The sequence below is a fragment of the Anomaloglossus baeobatrachus genome, chromosome 3 (assembly GCF_048569485.1).
Source record: "Anomaloglossus baeobatrachus isolate aAnoBae1 chromosome 3, aAnoBae1.hap1, whole genome shotgun sequence".
Classification (NCBI taxonomy): Eukaryota; Metazoa; Chordata; class Amphibia; order Anura; family Aromobatidae; genus Anomaloglossus; species Anomaloglossus baeobatrachus.
In genome coordinates, this window is record NC_134355.1 from 636649795 (window position 1) to 636673770 (window position 23976).

Below are 23976 nucleotides of genomic sequence, written 5' to 3' on the forward strand. Positions count from 1 at the left end.
CAGCCGGTGAGACATCGCTGTGGCGCCGCCCTCTCAGACACCAAGTTGTGTAATGCGGGGGCTTCAGAAACATGGCGCCGGAGATAAGCGCTATGCGCAGAGGCCCACTCCGGCGCCATGTTTCTGAAGATTAGATATTTACATACAGCCAGAGGGAGGAAGGGAGGGAGGGAGGAACAGGCGGCGCGGGGGGGCGGGGAACACGTGCATAACCAGCCCGGAGAGAGGGAGGAACAGGCTGGTGGGGGGGGCGGGGAACTCCTGCATAACCCGCCCGGACATTAACAGAGAGGTGCACACGTCAATCAAAAAGTGCACGAAATTTCAAACTTTATAAAGATGAATTTCACTGCCTAAACACCCGAGCTGCACCCCAATGGTATGTACACACTGTGCATGATAGTGCCAGTACTGCACTGGCTGCAGCTTATACACGAAAATCCTGATGATTGGTTCCCTTTAAAGAAAATAGATACCCATCTGCAAACATTCAGCTTGGCACCATTCATGTTGCCTCTGTTTGGGCAACATGAATAAACTGATGGGTTTTCTTATCTTTCATTTATAGCTTGTTGCTTGGAGACCATCTATTGTTGAGAGACAGAAGAACACGAGCAGTGCGCTTACAAGTAGAGATGAGCTAACCTGGCCTGTAAAGTTTAGGGTTCGTACTGAAAACTGGGTGTTGAGCCCCTAATTTCAGGTCCCCATTAACTTATATGGGGTTTGGGAACAAGATCAGGTCCTGAAACAAGTTTTGAACTTAAGTACAGCTAAACCTGAACTTCCATGGGTCTGCTCATTTCTACTACTTACAAACTCTTTTCTATTGAGCTTGTGTACCGCCCCAGCAGCGGTCGAGCCGCTCTGATCCAGATGTCACTGCCCGTGGCTTGAGAGTCTCTGGACCTGGGGGCTAAGGGTCACACCCGAATGAAGAAGGGGTGGTATTTACAGGGGAAGATATATAGTTCGTGACACCACACGTGGTGTGCGGTAATAGGGAGTACCGCCGCTGCCGTTGGGTGTACCCGGTGTGATGGAATGGGGCAGCAAGATGACGTTATCCTCCACGGGTAGGAAAGGCCCCGGGACCCCGGATTGTGGACTGGAGTGCAGGAGGGGAGAGGGGGAGGGGGCGCAGGCTCGCTGGTTGCAGGGGTTAATCAGGTACTCACTTAGCAAGAAAGTGGGCGCTAACAACGTAGTAAACCAAACCCTCTTGGGGAGCTTGTCCGGGTCCCGTCCCCTGCAGCACTGCCTGGTGGTCTGTGGCCTGTCTCCTGGCACCGTATTTTAGAGTGTTCTTTGTGGCCCGTCAGCTTGGAGCTTTCCAGGTCCCGCTCCCTGCTAAGAGTAGCAGAGGAGCTTGCTCTCAGGAGTTCACGCTTGGGATTTCAGTGGCTTGCTTTGCTTGGAAAGCCCTATCCCCCTCGTTGCGCTAGTGCCCCCGATCTCTGAACTTCGTGGGAACAGTCCATATAGGCCCAGTCCACCGCAGGTTATTTGCCGGGTTGCTTGAAGCTTCTCCCCTACCTAGGGTCCATGTACCCCGTGCCTTTGGTCCCAGCCCGGCTATTGAACTGCGGCTGCTGGCTATCCTCAAAGACTAGCCAAGCACCCAGTCCCAATCTCCCGCGACCGGGTCTCCGACTCCTCCAGGTCCTGACCACCGTCTGCGATCTAGTCTCCTTTTCCCCCTGGGAGCTCCAACTCCCAGCTTCTTCCGAGCTCCTCACAGCTCGAGAGAGCTACCACTGAACTGACTTGTCACCTCCCACCTCCCTGTCTGACCCCTAGGTGGGCGGCCTTATTCCAGCTTAGCAGCCCACTGGTGTGTCTGACAGGGTGTGGTGAGGGGGGTAACTAGGATTTGTGGATGCTAGTGGAGGCAGTACTGTAAGGTGGGGACCCAAAACCATGGGGGGGTTGGGCCCTGCACGGGGAAAGAAACTTTGTGCAGAACCCTGTGACGACCTGACTAGTCCAGGGCGTCACACTTGTAATTAGAGATGAGCGAACCTTTGGAAGTTCGGTTCGACAGGTACAGTTGAACCTTAGAAGAGTTCACTTTGTGACCCCCGACTTGATCCAAATCTCAATGGACGTCTGTAATTGGGAAGTTCGTGCCTCCACCCAGATGTAGCCAGCCATAAGCAGAACACTTCTAATGGATGGTGGGTGAACTTCTCCCCGCAAAATATTGTGCTTGTGTGTCCACACTACATCTGGTCACGCTGATTTTACCCCAAGTGTGAGCCATTCAAACACTGCAAGCGGCTCGCACTGGGCTGAGCATCGCTCATACCCAATCACAGCGCTGCTCCCTCCAGCGGTTTGCATTTGTAACTCACTTAAACTTCGATCCTAAACTTTGATTTTTTTGGTAGTTCGTTTCCGAACATCGAACCCCAGGTTCGCTCATCTCTACTTGTAATCACTGTTTTGAAGCTGGCCATGGTCCCTGTGCTTAAAAGCTAGACAGCAGCAGTGGCTTGTCTCCTAGGCAACAAATTGTAAACAAAAGAAAAGTGTTTATAGCTCAACAACGGCTGGAAATTATAATAGCAAATTGCAAAAGTGCACTATCCAACAATATTCATCTATAAAGATGGAAATAAACCTTTAGGTTATTATATCATATATAGGTCCCTATATCATGCTCTGCGTACAGACTGTGATGCGATGACAGCCTCAGACTCATGGGAGGCTATTAGGCGGGCTTTACATGCTGCGACATCGCTAGTAATCGCTAGCGATGTCGAGCGCGATAGCACACGCCCCCGTCGCACATGCGATATCTGGTGCTTGCTGCTGTAGTGAACATTATCGCTACGGCAGCTTCACACGCACATACCTGGTCGGCGACGTCGCCGTGACCGCCGAACAATATCTCCTTCAAGGGGGAGGTGCGTTCGGCGTCACAGCAACCTCACTAAGTGGCCAGCCAATAGAAGCGGAGGGGCAGAGATGAGAGGGACATCCCGCCCATCTCCTTCATTCCGCATAGCTGGTGGACGCAGGTAAGGAGATGTTTGTCGTTCCTGCGGTTTCACACACAGCGATGTGTGGTGCTGCAGGAACGACAAACAACATCGTATCTGCAGCAGTAACGACATTATGGAAATGAACGACGTGGCACAGATCAGCGATGTTTTTTTTTTTTTTCCCGCTTTTGCGCTCGTTCATCGTCGCACCTAGGATTTACACATTGTGATGTCGCTACCGGCGCCGGATGTGCGTCACTAACGACGTGACCCCGACGATATATCAGTAGCGATTTCGCAACGTGTAAAGCCTGCCTTAATCTCTGATCAGGAGACCCCCGAATAGTCTGTGCATCACCATCTGTACTTGGGACCATATGATATGGTGGTCTGAATTGGGCCCCTGTAAGTAAGTATGCACAATCTTTCATTTTAAATCTTCTAAACTATACAATATCCTCTTTTTTGACAATATTTATCACACTATTTTACATAGCACCAACATAGTCTTCAGTGCTTTACAACTTTGTTATGACTCCAAATCTAAAATGTTCTCAATTAGTCTTTCGAGTGTTAGGGGAACTTTACACGCTGCGACATCGCTGTCGATATATCGTCGGGGTCACATCGTTAGTGACGCACATCTGGCGCCGGTAGCGACATCGCAGCGTGTAACACAAATGAGCGACGATCAACGAGCGCAAAAACGTGCAAAATCTCATTGACACGTCGTTAATTTCCATAATATCGGTGCTGCTGCAGGTACGATGTTGTTTGTCGTTCCTGCGGCAGCACACATCGCTATGTGTGACGCCGCTGGAACGACAAACATCTCCTTATCTCTGTCCACCGGAAAAGGAGGAAGTAAGGAGATGGGCGGCATGTTCCGGCCGCTCATCTCCTCCCCTACTTTTCTATTGGGCGGCGGTTCAGTAACACTGCTGTGACGTCGCTATGACGCTGAACGAACCGCCCCCTTAGAAAGGAGGCGGTTCGCCGGTCACAGCGACGTCGCAGAGCAGGTATGTGCGTGTGACGCTGCCGTAGCGATAATGTTCGCTACGACAGCGATCACCACATATCGGTCGTGCGACGGGGGCGGGTGCAATCGCGCTCGACATCGCCAGCAAATGCTAGCGATGTCACAACGTGTAAAGCCCCCCTAAGAGGCAACTGAAGTGAAGTTGTGCAAAGATGAGGGGACTGTACAAACTCCATGCAGAATGTCTTGTACCCAGGCCCTCTACTGAACATCCACCAGACTACTACTAACCGGCCATGATCAAGATCCAGGAGGATCGAAACGTTGGCCATGTAACGTGTGGTGCCCTTTAACATGAGATGACTTTCCTGTTCACACTAATCATGTGTCCAATTTATCAAAGTGTTTACACCAGAAAGCTGGTTGCGCAAAAAGTTTTCGAGTTTTGGCGTATTTATGCAAGTAGCTCCTCTAAAATGGGCAGAGCTGGGTTGGGATGAGCCGTGGCTAAGCCCACCCGTTAATTTATTGATAGTGGTGACGTTTTCTCTGGCAAGGATCACACCATTGAGAAGATATGCCAAATTTTGTAACTGGCGCCAGTTATTAAATTTGGCACTTCTTATCCCTGCTGCCGTCATTAACTCTGAAGTGTTAAACGCCAGTCTTAAAGAGAATCTGTCAAATGCAATATGCACCCAGAACCACGAGCAGTTGTGGGTGCATATTGCTAATCCCTGCCTAACCGTCCCTGTATACACTAGCATAGATAAAGAGATCTTTAGAAAAAGTATTTCTAAAGATCTTTTATCATATGCTAATGAGGCCAGGGACTAGTCGCAAAGGTGTTACTTCCCCTGGCTAGTTGGCCCCTCAGCATGTTAGTACGCCCCAGTGGGCGTGCTAATGTGCCACCCCCGTGTCAGCAGCCGGGCTGCTCGGATCCGGATCCGCGGTGACTCGAGGAGTCTCTGGACCCGGGGGTCGTGCGGCCACTCAAAGGAAGGGGGTATTTACAGGGGATTGTGTTAGAGTTCGTGACGCCACCTGTGGTATGTGGTAATGTGGAGTACCACCACTGCAGTTGGGAGTACCGGGGGCGATGGAGTGGGTGCAGCCAGGTGTTAGAACCCTCCACGGATAGGGGGAATGCCCCGGGACTCGGTGATGGTGATTTGGGGAGTGCCGTGGGGAACGAAGGGGGTCACTTACGTACTCACTCAGTCCATTAAGCTGGCACTGACAACTGGATAAACCAAAGTTCTGGATACCGCTGCCCGCTGAGGGGAGCTAGTTCGGGTCCCGTCCCCAATGGTGCTGCCTGGTGATCCGTGACTTGCCTCCTGGCACTAAGTTCACTTCTCTGTTGGTCCCGGTAGTATAAAACTTGCTCCCTACTATGGCTAAGTGTAGGAGCCTGCTCTCAGGGTTCACGCTTGGGATTTTGTGGACCATTTATGTGTAAAGTCCTATCCCCCTTGTTGCGCTAGTACCCCCGATTTTGGAGCGGGTGGAGAGCGGATCTTGAAGGCTCCGTTCTCGTCGGGTAAATTGTCAGGTTGCCTGAAGCTACTCCCTGATCTAGGGTCCATGTACCCAGTCATACCCTGGTCCCAGCCCGGTGATGGTGCAAGGCCGCCGACTGTCCTCCTCGACAGTTCCATGCCCCTTGCCACGATCCCCTGCGACCGGGGGTCCAGCTCCTCTAGGTCCAGACCAACGTCTGCTACCTAGATGGCTTCCTAGGAGCCCTGCTCCTGACCTCCTCTCTCCTTCACTTCCAACACACTCTCTCTTCTAACACTCCTGACGTCCCCTAACATACCCCCCAAGTGGGCGACCCTATTCCACTTAGGTCGGCCACTGGTGTGTTTGGTGGGTGTGGTGCAGAGTGTACCTACGATTTTGATTAGCTGATGTAGACAACACCATGTAATTGGGGACCCATAACCAAGAAGGAGGTGGATATTGCACGGGAGGGCAGATTGTGCAATACCCTGTGACGACCTGATAGTCCAAAGGCGTTACACTAACATGCTAATGAATGCGCAGCATCAGAGGATGGTCGCGCTCACCTCTCTGCAGCCATTGCATCCGAGACCTGGATATTGGCTCAGGGGGCATGTGTGGCGCCCCTGAGACTTCAGACACCACAGAGGTACTGCACCTCATCCAGAGGTGTGGTATTCCCTCCTGGGTAAGGAGGAGGTCAACACCAGTTCACGCAAAAGCACAACACCCAGGCTCAGAAACACATCAGACATGGCAAGGGCGTGATTATACCCGAAGCCAGGCTGAGGATGGGGGGGGGTGAAGTCTTAGGAGTGGGAACACAATAGTACAAGTGGGAATATAGTGTGGAGTTGGAGAGTGAGGAGCAGTGTAGGAGCTAAGACCCGAGGCCTGGAGCTGGAACCGCTCGGCCCAGGCACAGACAGAAGGGGTCCTAGAGACCACGGGAGTTAACCTTTCGTGGCCTTGTTCCACATATAATCTACAAGTGGAAGGACTTGGTCGCAACACGGGGACTGGTCCCCAGGCTAGAGGAGAAAAACCTATGGGCTCCGCTAGCAAAACCAGCAGCTGAGGTGACTTCAAGTACTGCAGCCACACACCGCACACACACGAATTTGCTGGAAGATGACCCAAAAGATCCAAGGGATAGAGCTTCATGCCACCCCAATATGGTCCACGGGAACTGGCACAGGGTTCAGTGAGCGGGGGCGCAAGGCAGGAGGGTGAAGCAAGCACAGAGACGACCAGGAAAGAGACATTTAAGAAAGGTGTATCGGATTCGACCTCCGAACTACCCGGGATCGGCTGGAGCCCATCATGGTGAATCCCGGCACTCCAAAGGCGGTCCCTGGCGTGTATGTAACCTTGGAACCGGCTACAGTGAGTAAAAACCTTGAGACTGCATTCCTGTGTCTCTCCGTTATTCACCTGCGCCTGCTATCATAGACTACTACGACTCCCATCCGCCCTGGGGCCCAGCTCTGCCTGTGGAGAGCTATACCATCTAAGCTGCGTCACCATCTGCCCCAGAGGCCCCATCCTGCAACGGCGGCACCTCACTTACCGCATACAACAGGGGGCATCACGAACTACCATCCCCATCATCCATTCATTCCCGTATCCTTTTGATTAACAGTGCCGGGCAACGCCACTGCGGCGTCCCAGGAGCAGAACCGCTGCCCGGTAACGAGTAACCCCCAGGCCCCGGTGAAGGCGTGTCACATTCTTCCGGACTTTCAGTCATGTGCACTACATAGGATTGAAGCCAGGACGTGTACACCCAGCTTCATAGTGCGCATGACCGCCGGGTGTACGAGTCCTGGCTTCAATCCCATGTAGTGCGCATGACCGAAAGTCAGGGATCATGCGCACTGAGCCGAAATCCAGGACTCGGACGTGATGCCAGCAGAGAGGTGAGCGCGACCATCCTCTGATGCTGCACATTCATTAGCATGTTAGCACACCCACATGGGGTGTACTAACATACTAAGAGGTCAACTAGCCAGGGGAAGTAACGCCCTTGTGACTAAGTCCCTGGCTTCATTAGCATATTATAAAGGATCTTTAGAAATACTTTTTCTAAAGATCTCTTTATCTATGCTAGTGTATACAGGGACGGTTAGGCAGGGATTAGCAATATGCACCCAGAACTGCTCGTGGTTATGGGAGAATATTGCTCCTGACAGGTTCACTTTAATGGTAGAGGCCTTAAGCCAGCTTTACACGTTGCAATTTCGCATACGATTTGAAACGCCCCCATCGTATGTGTGGCACGTTCAATTTGTTGAAAATGCTGCACAAACGATTAACCCCCGTCATACGTACTTACCCGTCCATACGACCTCGATGTGGGAGGCGAACATCCACTTCCTGGAGTGGGAGGGACGGTCGGCATCACATCGACGTCACGCGGCAGCTGGCCAATAGAAGCGGAGGGGCGGAGCTGAGTGGGACGGAAACATCCCGTCCACCTCCTTCCTTCCGCATTGTGGGCCGGGAACCGCAGGACGTAGGTAAGATCTGTTCATCGTTCCTGGGGTGTCTCACACTGCGATGTGCGCTACCCCGGGTACGATGAACAATCTGACGTGCAATTCTAGAGAAAGGTACGATGTGTATGCGATGAACGTTTTAACGTTCAATCGCATGTACCTGTCACACACTGCAATGTACCTTACGATGCCGGATGTGCGTCACTTACGACGTGACCCCGCCGACACATTGTAAGATACATTGCAGCGTGTAAAGCGGGCTTTAGTTTGTTATACAAGGCTTTCTTAAGACAGTTGAAGAAGACGCCATGTCTAGAACAGAACCTTTCATCCTAAATTCTTCTGGAGGGAGCTGTCAGTGATGACAGCGCTTCCACCTCCCCCCACGCCTGCAGGTTGTGTTAGTGCTGATGTAGTTGGTATGTGAGTTCAGCTGAGGAAGAAAAATGTGAGGAAGGTGAGATAGGAAGCAACATGCAGGCAGCACTGCTGGATGTGACATCTGAAGGGGGCGGCTGCATACATAGGGGTGGGAGGTTAGGACGCCGTCTAACAGGAATGACGACCCTCAACAGCCAACTTCCTTTAACCTAAGACAAATTCTAGACCTCTGCATGTGGACACACATGGAAACTATAGTCAATATCACTTGCATCTGCTGTTCAGTTAAATGCAATATATTGCTCTCTGTTATCAGCCAGTCTAGGATGAGGCTGAGATGACTGACAACACGTCCAGAGCTTCTTAACACTTGTGTCACACAACAGCAATGCTGAGATAAAGCACACAAGCAAAAAGAGTAGAGTTGCAACTTGCTATAAAAAACAAAAAAAACAACTCGCCCAAATCGCAGACAAGTTGTAACTTCATGCGATTCCATTGAAGTGCATGGCAGGTGAGTCATATGCGACACTTGGAAACCTTTGCGACTCTGTGTTACAGTGCGACATAATAGTAAATCACTAGATGACACGTCACAATGCGAAACCGCCATCTGAGTGTAATGTGATTTTACCGGCCACAGACTTTCTGATGGATTCCGCAGCCATGTTTCATGGTCTGAGTACGGGTGTTATATATGGACTGGCTGCAGGTCTCATGTATGCCGATAAGACAGTAGATTTCAGGTTAATAGACCTGCATTAAGTCTGTACATTGCACATAGAGTGAGGTGCAGTGAAGTATGTCTATGGATATAGATTACCTTCACGAAAGGAAACGCAGGCCCGGGCTTCAGAGGTTCCTCTTCATGTTCCTGTTGGTATAGCACATACTTCTCCACACCTTGTTCTTCATACATATTCCGCTCCTGAACCATATTAAACAGAACCCGAGATGACACCGCGATGGTTATGGCATTCTGGGGCTTGGGCTGTAGAGAAAAAGCAGAGAATTATACTGTGATCATTAGATTCTCCACCGTTTTCTTAAACATACATTGGGTACTTACCAGCTTGGGCTTCTTCTTGGGAGCAATACTGTCGTAGAAGGCCTTGGCTGCAGAAGAGTCGTGCTGGCCTTTATTTTCCTCTCCATTGGCGGGTGGTGCTTGTGTCACATCCGGTGATGCGTTATCCTTGGCCCCGCTCATTGTCTTGCTCTGTTCTTGAAGATTCTCCAAAAATTGACTCGGGATGGACTGGTGTTTCTCCACCAATGGATTCGGGATGAATTGGGTTTTCTCCTCCAATGGACTTGAGATGGCCTGGGAGTTCGCCACCAAAGGACTTGGGATGGTCTTAGAATTCTCCACCAACGGAATGGGAATGAAGTGGGGTTTCTTCACCAATGGACTCGGGATGGACTGGAGATTCTCCACCAAAGAAATGGGGATGGACTGGGGATTCTCTACCAATCTCTTGGCTGTAAATAATGACAGCGAGGTTTCACAGGGAGCCGGCTGGGCTGTATATTTACAGAGTTAGGAGACTTCCTTGTTAGTTACGTAAAAAGACAAGACATGAATAGGAAGCTGAACCAACGCCCTCTGGTCTGTGACTCATCCCGGGAGGGAGGGTTAATAAGCAGAATAGACTAGAGAAAGTAAGGGAGGCTGGCTCAGGGAGTAGCGAAACTCAGGCCTTACACATACCAGGCAATTAACATGCCATAGGGCGGGTACTGTGGTACAGGGCTGCTTTCCCCTCCTGTATTCTGCAAACATTACCCACCCCTTTTGGTATCCTGCCAGTGTCAGCTGTGTGCACTGAGCTCTCATGCTGCTTGCTTACAGAGATACAGTTGTAGCAGAGCTAAATTAGTTAGATAATCAGAATATACATGTTCTGATACGTCATAAAGATATCATCTGCTACTTGTGAAACAACAACTCCCAGCATGTCCTGACAGCAGCGAGCTGGGAGTTATCATTTCACAACAGCAGCAAGATAATGTAGTCAGCTCCCTGCAGTCCTATGTAAAAGTACTACGGTAACACATTGGAAGGGGTTTTCAAGGCTTATATCGATAACCTACCTTTAGGCAGTGTGAGCATGTTACATTTTTCATGCGTATTTGCTAGCAGATTTTGCAGATTTGGTTGCAGAAGAAAATCTGCAGCTTGTCAAAACTTTCTACGTTTTTACCATTGAAAAAAACACATTAAGGGCTCGTTCGCACATTGCGTAATTACATGCATTTACGCTGCGTATAGCATCGCAGCGTAAATGCATGCGTCTGTGGCGCCCCTGACCTGGTCAGGCGCCACTGAGTACTGCACCCATGCTGGCTCAGTACAAACAGGTAATCCTGATGGCTGAGTAAGGTGTGAACACACAGGCACCCTTTAACCAGAACACACACACACATTAGAGGGGACCCCTGGGCAGACCTAGGGAGGGGGCGTAGCCCTCGCATCTCAATTAGTGTGGTGCTGTAGTGTAGCTGAAGGAGAGTTGTGCAGTGGCAGTCGGAGGAGAAGGTGGTGAGCAGCCGTGTCTGAAGTGCAGGGCCGAAGGGCAAAGCACTGTCAGACCCTGCACTTGCAGTGGCTGTTGATGGAGGAGAGCATCACCACAAAGTTGCTTTGAAAGACGCCTGAATAGAGGGAGAATTACGGAGTCGAGTACGGGAACTCCTGGTGATGATCGCACACACGGGGTACAGGTCCCCAGAGCAGAAATCTATTTAGTGGAGCTGCTTAATCCTGCTGGTAGGTTGGACAAGAAGTCCCACACCAACCATACAGAACCCGCAGCATCAACAGCAACAAGGGGGCCATAAGGAGGATCGAGCCTGGAGCCATCTATCCTTGGTCCATGCTGTCAGCAAACAGGTCAGAAAGGGGAGAACGGCAGCAGCGACTTCCCTGGACACATCCCACGATACACTTCAAGTCAGGGGTGATCCGAAACAAAGGTGCAGGAAGGCGAGTCAGCAGTCATCCTTATCTCAGCCTGAGGGAAACCTGGTTCCACCTGGTTTGTCATAGCATTGCCCGGGTATCTCACATCTACCACCAAAAAAGTGAGTAAAAACCCTGAAAGACATTGCTGCCTGTGTGTGAGTTCTTCTGCGACCTGTGGTACTACACACTTACACTGGGCCCTGGGGCCAGCCTCACTCTCGGGAGGTCACAACAACTAACTGCATCTACCGTCAGCCACAGGCGCTCCCTAAAGTGCAGTGGCGGTCACCCCCTGACTGCAATTACCGAGAGTGGCGTCACGATTCCCATTGAAGTTAACCTGACCTGCCTGTTGTCAGAAGATTCTCAGCACGTGAAGTCCCTGAAGACCCTGAGGCGACCTGAAGGTAATGCGGGGCTCCACATCTGGCGCCACAAACAGGATCAGGACTAGACCTGTTAAGACAGGTGACCATGTGCCTTGGCGGTCCGTTTGAAAAATTTGAAGCGCCGCCATGTTGCCACCGGAGAAGGCACGCCAAGAAACAACAACAGCCCGCGCAAGAAGGAGTAACCGCCGTCAAAGAGGTGTGGCTACCCAGAGAACCCCTGGAGCGCTCTGACCTCGCGGGTGATGGGAGTGGATCTGACCTTACCCGGCGGAGATGTTCCAGGCTGGTGGAAAAGGAAGGAAAAGTCACGAGGCTGCAAGAAACGAAACCCAGAGAGTGCAGAGAGGACCTGGTGAGCAGCGACGACGCAGAGAGAATGGCGTCTGCACGCAGCGAACCAGAACCAGGCTCCGCTGCCTGGTGGGACTGGGAGCTCGCCCAGTTCTGCGACCGTCTGCAAGCGAGAATAATGCAGCAAGTGATGGAAGGGCGCTCAGAGCTATGGGACCTGGCGGCGGCGGTTCGGGCCTATGAGAGGTGGACCGCGCGACAAGTGCCACACTGGGAGGTGACCACCCAGACCCCCTTGCTGATGCCTTTGGGAGAGTCCCACGCCACCCCTGCCCGCTTGGGTATGCTGACCCCACCGGCGCTGTTACCAGAGGCGATCCCTGCTGCAATGCCCGCGGTGATCCCCGCTGCAGTTCCTGCTGAGACCCCTGCTGCAAGGCCATGCCCGGCCAGACCAGACCAGGCCGCAGCAGCGTCCCGTCCGGCTAGACCAGACCCAGCCGCAGCAGTGTCCCGTCCGGCCAGACCAGGCCACAGCCACGCCACATCCGGCCAGATCAGACCAGGCCGCAATGTCGTCTACCCCAGCCTGCAAAGCAGAAGCAGCCACCATGCCCCAGCCACCGACTGAAGAGCCAAGTCCTGCGTCCCCGCCGGGAGAAGACCCAGTATTCCTGCGGCTCAAGGAGAAGTTGAGTGCACGTTTCCCCAAAGGCCTGGTGGACAGATACAGAGTCCCCAGGCAGCCTCCTGGACCCGAAGCGGTCCCAGCAACTTCTGTGGCTAAGAAGAGCCCACCACCCTGGCCTTCTGATGAACGCCTGTCCCCAGCGCTGCTGCCGGAGCAACCGGAGGAGTGCTCAAGACCAATAAGGGGGAGGGGAGGCCCGAAGGTTGAGATGTTTATTTTTATCTTCATGCCCAGTATGAGTGTCACTTGGGAGCCCGCAGACAGCGACGTGGCGGTGATGAGGAGACCAGCCCGCAGAGGACAGCGCCGCATGAGAGCAAGACACCCCTCTGTGCAGCCTACCCCAGACAAGCAGAAAGAAGAGGTGACACCCCGAGATCTGGCGGAGAAGCAGTCTCTCAGAAAAGCCAAGCACCAGGTCAGAGGTCCTCTCCACCGCGGAGTGGTTGAGGAATTCAACCTGAGAACCGGCTACGGGTTTATAGTGGTGCCTGGCATCAAGGAGGGCATTTTTGTAAGCCGAAGAGATGTCTGGTCCCACCTGCCCAGAGGACACCCTGGTCGTGACCTATGAATGGGAGACCTAGTGGAATTCACCAGGCACAAAGGTGAAAAGGGCTGGTATGCTCTGGATGTAGTGCCATGCTCGAAGAGCTCCAGCTACAGCCCTGCTTCTCCCGCTCATTCCCCAAGGTTATCGCCACCAGAAGAAGACACAGCTACAGCTATAGCTAAAGATACAGCTACAGCTAAAGATACAGTTCCAGATGACAGCGCAAGAGCAGTGCCCAGTGCCAGTGAGAGGAGAAAGTCCATCTGAGTCCTGCAACGGAAAGAAAAGTACAGACAAGTTTACCAGTTAAGCAACGTTAAAGAAGTTCAAGATGATGTGCCCACAAGAACTATTGTGAGAACCCTTTGAAAATTCTTTGCACCTGGTTTTGTACATTTATACTACGGACCATAAGGCTATGAACTAGCTATAGCCACGAACTCTCACAGTGTTTATAGTTACCCCAGCGGTACCAACACAGAGCACGCCTGTTTATGGGGTCTGGCTCTGCACCACCTGGAAGTACGCCTGTGATGGTGCTTGCTATCCAAAAGCTAAGAGCACGCCTGTTTATGGGGCCTGGCTCACCTACGACAAGGGAGCATGCCTGTTTATGGGGCTTGGCTCTCCACCACAAAGAAGTGGGTACCCTGTCTGAAGTGACCAAGCATGCCAGAAGTGGCCAAAGACACGGCTCAGCTGTGAAGGGGCTTACCCTTTAACCACCAACCTCAAGAAAGAAGATCAGAGGGTTTTGGGTGGGTTAAAGACTTGTGGGTGGAGGGTGGTAATGCACGGTACCTGGTTTGAGGTTTTATGATGTTTTTATACTGTTTTAAATGTTTTACAAGTTTGCACTTTAAACCTTTCTTGTCTTTACAGCCCGAGGACGTGCTGTTGGTAACTAAGGGGGAATATGGCGCCCCTGACTTGGTCAGGCGCTACTGAGTACTGCACCCATGCTGGGTCAGTACAAACAGGTAATCCTGATGGCTGAGTAAGGTGTGAACACACAGGCACCCTTTAACCAGAACACACACACACATTAGAGGGGACCCCTGGGCAGACCCAGGGAGGGGGCGTATCCCTCGCATCTCAATTAGTGTGGTGCTGTAGTGTAGCTGGGAGAAAAGTTGTGCAGTAGCAGTCAGAGGAGAAGGTGGTGTGCAGCCGTGTCTGAAGTGCAGGGCCGAAGGGCGAAGCACTGTCAGACCCTGCACGTGGAGTGGCTGTTGACGGAGGAGAGCATCACCACAAAGTTGCTTTGAAAGACGCCTGAATAGAGGGAGAATTACGGAGTCGAGTACGGGAACTCCTGGTGATGATCGCACACACGGGGTACAGGTCCCCAGAGCAGAAATCTATTTAGTGGAGCTGCTTAATCCTGCTGGTGGGGTGGACAAGAAGTCCAACACCAACCATACAGAACCCGCAGCATCGACAGCAACGAAGGGGCTTAAGGTGGATCGAGCCTGGAGCCATCTATCCTTGGTCCACGCTGTCAGCAAACGGGTCAGAAAGGGGAGAATGGCAGCAGCAACTTCCCTGGACACATCCCACGATACACTTCAAGTCAGGGGTGATCCGAAACATAGGTGCAGGAAGGCGAGTCAGCAGTCATCCTTATCTCAGCCTGAGGGAAATCTGGCTCCACCTGGTTCATCATAGCATCGCCCGGGTATCTCACATCTACCACCAGAAAAGTGAGTAAAAACCCTGAAAGACATTGCTGCCTGTGTGTGAGTTCTTCTGCGACCTGTGGTACAACACACTTACACTGGGCCCTGGGGCCAGCCTCACTCTCGGGAGGCCACAACAACTAACTGCATCTACCATCAGCCCCAGGCGCTCCCTAAACTGCAGTGTTGGTCACCCCCTGACCGCAGTTACCGAGAGTGACGTCATGATTCCCATTGAAGTTAACCTGACCTGCCTCTTGTCAGAAGATTCCCAGCACGTGAAGTCCCTGCAGACCCTGAGGCGACCTGAAGGTAACGTGGGGCTCCACACGTCCTGCGTCCCCTTCACAATGTAGATTGTGCATGACACGTGTGCATGTTGCTTTTTTGAACGGAGCGATTTGGATGCTAAAATTTTGATCAAAATCCGTGCATTCATAAAATGAGCATGTCATGTCATGTGTGCTTTGGATGCTGCTCCCACTCTGTCTATGGTGGGGGCTGCAGCCATAGCGCATGAAATCGGCTTTTTTTTCTTCTGAAACAATCAATTATGCAGTGTTTCTGCAGCGATTTGAAGGGGAGCCATCACATTGTGAGTGGACGCATATATGAGGCAGGCTCAGGAGTTGAGTCTGCTCCATATTGGGCATGTGCCAGCAGTGTTTCATACACGGCATCTGCTTGTAACAGTGCAACCAGAATATATTTTATGATAGCCAGGACATTAAAGCCAATTGTCCTTTAAAACCCTTTGTATAGTAAGTAGACTGTATGCTGGCACTGTGAGTGATTGGGTCATGTGGCTGCCAATTGTCCACTAGTGGATGAGCCCTTGGAGTGTGATTGTGGTTGTGGTTAGAGAAGGTCACTGTTTCTAGTCTGACCTACTCAGCCTTGTTGTCTCAGAACACAGCAAGATGAACCTGCCACAAGATTGTAGAAGGACAATTAGTTAATGCTCTCTTGGACTCAGTACTCTGGTGACTATGCTCCATGCCTGCTTGGTGAACAGCAGAAGACTGTAAGGGAGATTAATTGTGAGTCACCTTAATACAAGGGCAGCAAGCATGGTGGCTCAGTAATTAGCAATGTTCCTTTGCAGTATAGGGTCCTGGATAGAGATGAGTGGACCCGTGGAAGTTCGGGTTCGGCGGGTTAAGCCGGACTTATGAAAAAGTTTGGTTTGGGACCCGAACTTGACCTGGATTCCGATAGAAGTCACTAATTGGGCAGTTTTGGTCTGTACTGATATGCAGCCAGCCATAAACAGATCACTTGAGAAGGTGGGTGGGCAAGGTTTATCCATACTTTATTTTCTTTAGTGCACACTACATCTGATTACACTGTTGTTATGTGGCGCCCCTTTGGCCACAGAGTACTGCACCTGATTTAAGGTGTAGTGCTTAGCCCGGATCCGGATAAGGTCGGTACCAGTTTCACCACTTACACACTCTAAAACTCCACCAGGTTGCCCTCCCCAATGGGGACTGGGCTAGGGTAGGGTCTTAAGGTTGCCTTCAAACATGGGGGGCACCACTAGTGACAGGGACCCGTGGGAGGAGCATCCACTTAGGGGGAGTTAGGAGCTAAGACAACAGTTTCCAGAGAGTTCTCCAGCAGGAGAGGAAAGGAGCAGATTTGCCTCAACGGTGCTCTGGTTGGACATAGGAATTCACACGGATGCTGAGGGGAGAGCTTCATTGCTCCCTCGGAGCCGGAGCCACACACAAGGTGCAGGACCCTAGGAACGATCATTCTCCAAGTTGGTTTTCCAGGATCTGCTGGGACAGGGAGGTTTCAAGCTTCCCTGGCCACAAAGAGCCTGAAAGCACAGTGCCAAGATAGGATTCGGGGCCTTGGACAGCACCAGGCCCCATTGCGGAGCCACGGTACCTGCAAATAGGGACAAGAGTACTACTCGAGACGGACTGGGGTCCCAAAGTAACTTTAAGCCATGGGGATTCAATGCACAAGGCTCTAGGAGGAAGGGGCCCGCCGAGTAACACACCGGACTGACCTCTGAAGGAATTCGAGTTCGACGGCGCCCATCACAGTGGGTGACCAGTACTACCTGGGCGAGCAGCACAAAGAGTGAGTAAAGACACCTGGAACCGCAGCATCTGACTTGGACTCTTATTACCGGCGCCGCCGCCTCACGAGTCGGTGCCAATGGCCATCACTACTCCCCTCATCATCCTCCTCAGGGCCCGCTCCACCTCATCATCCGCCCTGGAGCTCAGCGACAGCAGCAGCGGCTAATCTCTGGCCGTGTACCACAGGTGGCGTCATGACATTCATCCTACTACTACCCTCATCATCTTCTCTCCATATTGGTGTACTCCTCGGGCACGAAGCCGGGCAGGCCACTGCGACATCGCAGATCATCACACTGGCCCAGCGACAAGTAAATCAGGTACGAGATCCCGTTCCTGATAACCCCTGCCCCCTGGGTGCTACAGTTACCCTTAGTGCAAGCCAGTCAAACACTGCTCGCACTGGGCTGAACACCGAGCGTACTTGAGCATAGTGATGCTCGCATGAGTGGTTTGCATACGTAAAGCACCCGATCTCCGAACGCGAACTCTGTTTTTTTGTAAAGTCTATGTTCGGTACGAACACCAAACACCCTACCTCTGGTTCACTCATCTCTAGTCCTGGACTGAAATCCCACTATGGACAGCATTATATAAGCAATGCATAATAAATACATAGTACATGGGGACACATAATCAATATCTTACTGCTGTTCTATCTTTTGAAACCTCATGTGGAAAAATGACCCATGACGTCAGAGTGGTAAAAACTTCAATGCATGATGTGATTATGGGGTGTGACTTTCCTTTGTTTTGGTAACTGTACAAAATGCTACAAATTGTTTACCCAATGCAAACATGGCTGTTGTTGAACTTGTACCCTTGGGTGACCTTAAAAACTACAAACTATAGGTTAATACCAGTGAAAAGTGATACCTTAGCAGTTTTTGCAGGTATATAAGCCAGATAATCGCAAGCCTTAGCGTACCTTCACACTTTAGCGATGCAGCAGCGATCCGACCAGCGATCTGACCTGGTAAGGATCGCTGCTGCGTCGCTACATGGTCGCTGGTGAGCTGTCAAACAGGCAGATCTCACCAGCGACCAGTGACCAGCCCCCAGCCAGCAGCGACGTGCAAGCGACGCTGCGCTTGCACGGAGCCGGCGTCTGGAAGTTGCGGACACTGGTAACTAAGGTAAACATCGGGTATGGTTACCCGATGTTTACCTTAGTTACCAGCTCACACCGCTTAACTTAGCGTGTGCAGGGAGCAGGAGCCGGCACTGGCAGCGTGAGAGCTGCGGAGGCTGGTAACGAAGGTAAATATCGGGTAACCACCTTGGTTACCCGATGTTTACCTTGGTTACAGCTTACCGCAGGCTGTCAGACGCCGGCTCCTGCTCCCTGCACATTCAGGATTGTTGCTCTCTCGCTGTCACACACAGCGATGTGTGCTTATCAGCGGGAGAGCAACAATAAAAAAACGAACCAGCGCTGTGTGTAACGAGCAGTGATCTCACAGCAGGGGCCAGATCGCTGCTCAGTGTCACACACAGCGAGATCGCTAATGAGGTCACAAAAAACGTGACTCAGCAGCGATCTCAGTAGCGATCTCGCTGTGTGTGAAGTACCCCTTACAGGAGGTAGAAAGTACCATGTGAGTCTGATAAGACCTGTGAAATAATCAGGCTAACAAGAATCTTGATATGCCACACCTGTGAGGTGGATGGATTATCTCGGAGAAGTGCTCACTAACACAGATTCAGAAAGATTTGCGATCAATATTTGAGATAAAAATGCATTTTATGCAGATTGAAAAAGTCTTAAGCCCGCTGTACACTGCAATGTATCTTACAATGTGTTGGCGGGGTCACGCCGTAAGTGACACACATCCGGCATCGTAAGGTACATTGCAGTGTGTGACAGGTACGTGTGATTGCGATTGAACGTTAAAACGTTCATCGCATACACATCGTACCTGTCTCTAGAATTGCACGTCAGATTGTTCATCGTACCCGGGGCAGCACACATCGCAGTGTGTGACACCCCGGGAACGATGAACAGATCTTACCTACGCCCTGCGGCTCCCGGCCCACAATGCGGAAGGAAAGAGGTGGGAGGGATGTTTACGTCCCACTCAGCTCCGCCCCTCCGCTTCTATTGGCCGGCTGCCGCGTGACGTCGATGTGACGCCGAACGTCCCTCCCACTCCAGGAAGTGGATGTTCGCCACCCACATCGAGGTGGTAAGTACCTGTGACGGGGGTTAATCATTTGTGTGGCACATTCAACAAATTGAACGTGCCACACATACGATGGGGGCGTTGCAAATCGCATACGATATCGTATGCGAAATTGCAACGTGTAAAGCAGGCTTTAGATCTTTGGGTTCAGCTCATGATAAATGGGAGCGAAAACAAAAGCATTGCATTTATATTTTAATTGTGTGTGTGTACCTATTCGCTAAGCCGGATACCTGACCCTAGGCTGACACTGATCTGGGCCCTAGATAGGGAGCGGATGGGCTCTTTGTCAACCCCACTAGGCACTAAAGGTGGTGTCACACATAGCAACGCAGCAGCAATCACAACCAGCGATCTGACCTTATCAGGATTGCTGCTGCGTCGTTACATGGTCGCTGGTGAGCTGTCAAACAGGCAGATCTCACCAGCGACCAGTGACCAGCCCCAGCTAGCAGCGACGCGTGGAAGCGTAACTAAGGTAAATATCGGGTAACCAAGGAAAGCTCTTCTCTTGGTTACCCGATATTTACCTTAGTTACTAGCATCCGCCGCTCTCACACTGCCAGTGCCGGCTCCCTGTTTCCTGCACTCCTAGCCAGAGTACACATCGGGTTAATTACCCGATGTGTACTCCAGCTACGTGTGCAGGGAGCAGGGAGCCGGCACTGGCAGCGTGAGAGCGGCGGAGGCTAGTAACTAAGGTAAATATCGGGTAACCAAGGAAAGGGCTTCTTGGTTACCCGATGTTTACCGTGGTTACAGCTTACTGCAGGCTGCCAGACGCCGGCTCCCTGCTCGCTTCAGTTCGTCGCTCTCTCGCTGTCACACACAGCGATGTGTGCTTCACAGCGGGAGAGCAACGTCCAAAAAAATGAAGCAGGACATTCAGCAACAACCGGCGACCTCACAGCAGGGTCAGGTGGTTGCTGGACGTCACACACAGCGACAGCGACAGGACGTCGCTGCTACGTCACAGAAAATGGTGACTTAGCAGCGACATCGTTGTCGTCGTCGCTATTTGTGACACCACCTTTAGGGACAAACACAGATAACAAAGGAAAACCATAAGCAACTGATCTCTAGTTGTGTCAAGGAGAACAACCACCAAGATTCTCCTAATATATGCAAGCCGCCTGCTTGCATTGAAGACTTGAGAAAGATCAAATCTTAACACTGTAATAGGAATTAAAGGTATATATATAGAGAAGGAATGTACTAATGAACAGCAGCTGACAGGCTGAAAAACGCCTCAGTATCCTAGAGGGAAAGGGATGAAAACCAAGTAAGAATGATTGAAGGTTAGGGAGCCATTTGTTCAGCCAAACGCTGTGACTTTCAATAGTCAGATACCACAGGACAATCTGTCAACAGTGACACACCTGTGACAAGAAAGCAGACACCCCCAAAAGAAAGAAGACAGAAGACCCCACAATCCTACTCACCAGACCCCGAATTGGAGGACCTACTCTGAAAGGCATCGAAGACCTGTGGTGGAACACACACATACACACAGATACACACATGGATACCGTACTGCTGCAGGGACCTGGGACACAGTGGAATGTGAGGACCTGTGGTGGAATGCATAGAAGACCTACAGTAGAACCCATCAATACATTATACTGTCCTTCATACACTCCAACCGCAGGTCCTCGCACTCCAGTGCACTGTGTCCCATGTCCCTAGTCGGCCGGAAGCAATATGGTAACTGGATGTTGTGTGTGATCTGATCTGTGTGATCTGATGTGTTTGTGTGATCTGATGTGTGTGCGTAATCTGATGTGTGTGTGTGTAGCACCCAGAGATATGGGATACTCGGTTCCGGGCGGTGTCTCTATTGGGAATGTCACGGTGGTGGCCGTTACCCGGCTCCATGCCCCCTTTTTGTAATGGGGATATTTACAGGGGATTGGTGAATAAAGTTTATTCATGACGCCACTTGCGGTGTTGCGGCTATATGTAGGGAGCTGCTGCTGCGAAATGTCTCTACTAGGGCTGATGGTATTAGGAGCTAGTATGGTAGTCCCTCTGCAAGTGAGGTATTGCCCCAGTGGGTGTATGGTGTGGTGGGCGTCAGAAGAAGGAGTCCAGACAGGTATTCAGTGCAACTGTTTTACTCATTTTGGATGTCAACTGGTTGCCTGAGGCCGGCTGGTTTCGCCTCCAGGTCGCCTTCGTCCCAGTGCCAGTCTGGTCCTCTGGTACCTAATTCCCCTGCACCTGTCTTTGGTAAGTGGGTCCCCGTGGTATGGAACACTGGGGGTCCCCGGTCTGTGGTTTGTCCACTTCTGTCCGCCTGACGGTAGCATGAACCCTGTGGGGTTGGAGTCTCTGGTCCTGTCCCCGGTTCTCTCTTTGCTACTAAGTCTTCGAATTCTTTAAGGTCAGCAAGGTCCTTGATGGTCCCCTTGCTGTGCAGGTGTTAACAGGTCGGCTTCAAACTATTTCCTGTCCTAGGGTCCTGTACCCCGTCGGTGCGTAGTTCCGGGAGTACTCCACTGTACTCCACAGGCAACCACCTCTCCTGAGTACCAGGTCACTGTCAACCCGAGTCAGGACGTCTACTCAGTCACACCTTTACACTTTTACAGTCACTATTCAACTCTCCTCTCCACTGTCACTGAAGTTCTGTCTTAGACTGACTACGCTCCACATTCTGCCCCTCCCACCTGGTCAACTAGTGGACTGGAGTGGCTCTGTGGCGCCCCAGGACCTGGTCGCCACAACAGCATTGCCCCTCCAAAGGGTTAATGCTGAGCCTGGAGGTAATTGGGAGGTCTATTGGCCAGTAAGTTTAACATCCAATTGCAGTTCCTCCCTCAGGCCAGCAGGGGGAGCTCTGAACTTGGAATTCCAGGGAGCATTCCTTCAGCCTGACCTGAGGGAGGGGTTAGTGTTCAGTCTGTAGAGAGAAGTGATAGGAAGCAGACGCAGAGTAGTGCTGTCCTGTGGAACTGGGGCCTAGAACTGGAGCAGCTTGGCCCAGTGAGGCAGGAGGAGCAGAGAGGCAAAGGAGAGACTCGGACATCGGAGTCTGTGGCCACCAGGGCCTAAAATACTCCCGGGTAGCCGAATCCGAAGGGCAGGAGAGCTGCAAGCACCTGGCCCATAAACAGCTCGAAGGTACAGCTGCATCATCAGGGCCCGGTGTGGACTCCAGCAGAGAAGCACCAGAGAGGGCCTGTGCAGCCTACCACAGAGGGAAAGGGACGTACCACCGGTCCCAGCAGCAAGAGGGCCATTGCTAAATCCAGAGAGCAGGGTTCTACCACAGCAAGGAAAAGAACAGGAGTAGGCCTCATACTCATCTGGCCAAAACGACAGCTCAGTTACTTCCAGGCCGGCCGGAGCCCTCTACCACCTGTAACGGTCTCCCAGGACTAACCGTTTGTGAAGTAAAAGAGGAGAAGGTAAAGAGACTGTTGTTTGTGCCTGTTTCTTTCATGCCTGTCGGCCCTGCACCGTGTTTTCCACACAACACCATAGACTCTCACGAGCACCAACAGTGTCCCCGGGGCACCGCTCCACCTGTGGGGAGCAGTACCACCATTGCTGCCATATCATCACCCCGGAGGCCTCACACAGCAGCGGCGGCTTAATAGCCGCATACCACAGGTGGCGTCACGAACACAAACCCCAAGTCACCAGCCATATTTTAACTGACACCCACCAGGGCCACGGAGTCGGGCCCCGCCACCACGGACTACCCCGGACTAGTCCGGCCCGGCACCGGGTGTCCCATAGCCCTGGGGTGGGCGAGTCAACTTTGGCGTCACGAACAGGATTTCGTGCCCGGTCCCACCGGGTACTGTGCGCCTGCAGAAACTGTGCTTAAAATACTGTGTTACTGTTTGAAAACTGCCGCCGCCATTAGCCTCGCTGAGCGCAGGAAGAAGGGGGGCGTGCCCGAAAAAGAGCGCGAAGGGAGCGCGCCATCAGAGCGGAGGGTTGTTAACCCCGCGCTACCCGGAAGAGATTTTAAAAAGAAAGCGGAGCCTGGTAAGGTCCACTAAGGGGGAGGAAGATGTCTGACACAGAGGGAGAGCAGGTGGCTGTAGTAGCTCAAGACACAGCAGCACCGGCCGATGTAATCCCAGTCGCCGTCGCCCCAGCCCCCCGCTGTAGCGCCGGTAATGCCGATCACAATGCCGTACATCCCGGGAGCAGAATGGCTGCCGCAGTACTCCGGGGACCCTGAGCGATTTCAGAGAAAGGCTGCACAGCTTGTTTAGAGTGTATCCGCTGACTGAGAGCCAGAAGGTGGGCATATTAATGGGGCAGCTAACCGGCGCGGCCCAGCGTGAAGTGAAGTCCTGGCCTGATACAGATAAAGGGACAGCGACCCAGATACTGGCCAAGTTAAAGAGTACTTTTGACACCCGCACCGCAGCAGAAATAAAGATGAGATTCTTTGGGTGCAAACAACGGGCCACAGACAGCATAAGGGACTATGCCTTAAACCTGCAAGAGGCCCTGAGAGCAATTAAACAGGTGGACCCAGAGAGTGTACGTGAAGAAGACAAACTCCTAACTGAGCAGTTCATAGAAGGGCTCCTGTCAGATGCCCACAGGACACAGCTGCGTATCATGGTCCTGCAGAACCCTGCTCTGGACTTTGCAAAGTTTAAGGACCAGGCCATCCGGGTACTGAGAGAATCTACACCGAATGACCCAGTACCCCTCCGGCCTCTTGCTATCACGTACCCAGGGGTGGTGCCTGCAACACGAGCCGCTGCAGGGGCTGAGGCGCAGTCCCTGGATAAGGATCC

General features: G+C 52.0%; 1 protein-coding gene across 1 annotated transcript in view; it reads right to left on the bottom strand.

Annotated features, from left to right (window-relative positions):
- Positions 1 to 23976, bottom strand: part of NT5C1B (5'-nucleotidase, cytosolic IB) — a 101388-nt gene that overhangs the window by 67099 nt on the left and 10313 nt on the right. The window contains exons 2-3 of the mRNA XM_075338785.1: positions 9427 to 9839; positions 9181 to 9348 (exon numbers count right to left, since the gene is read on the bottom strand). Of these exons, the coding sequence (XP_075194900.1) occupies positions 9181 to 9348; positions 9427 to 9839 (581 nt within the window). The remainder of the gene's footprint in view (positions 1 to 9180; positions 9349 to 9426; positions 9840 to 23976) is intronic.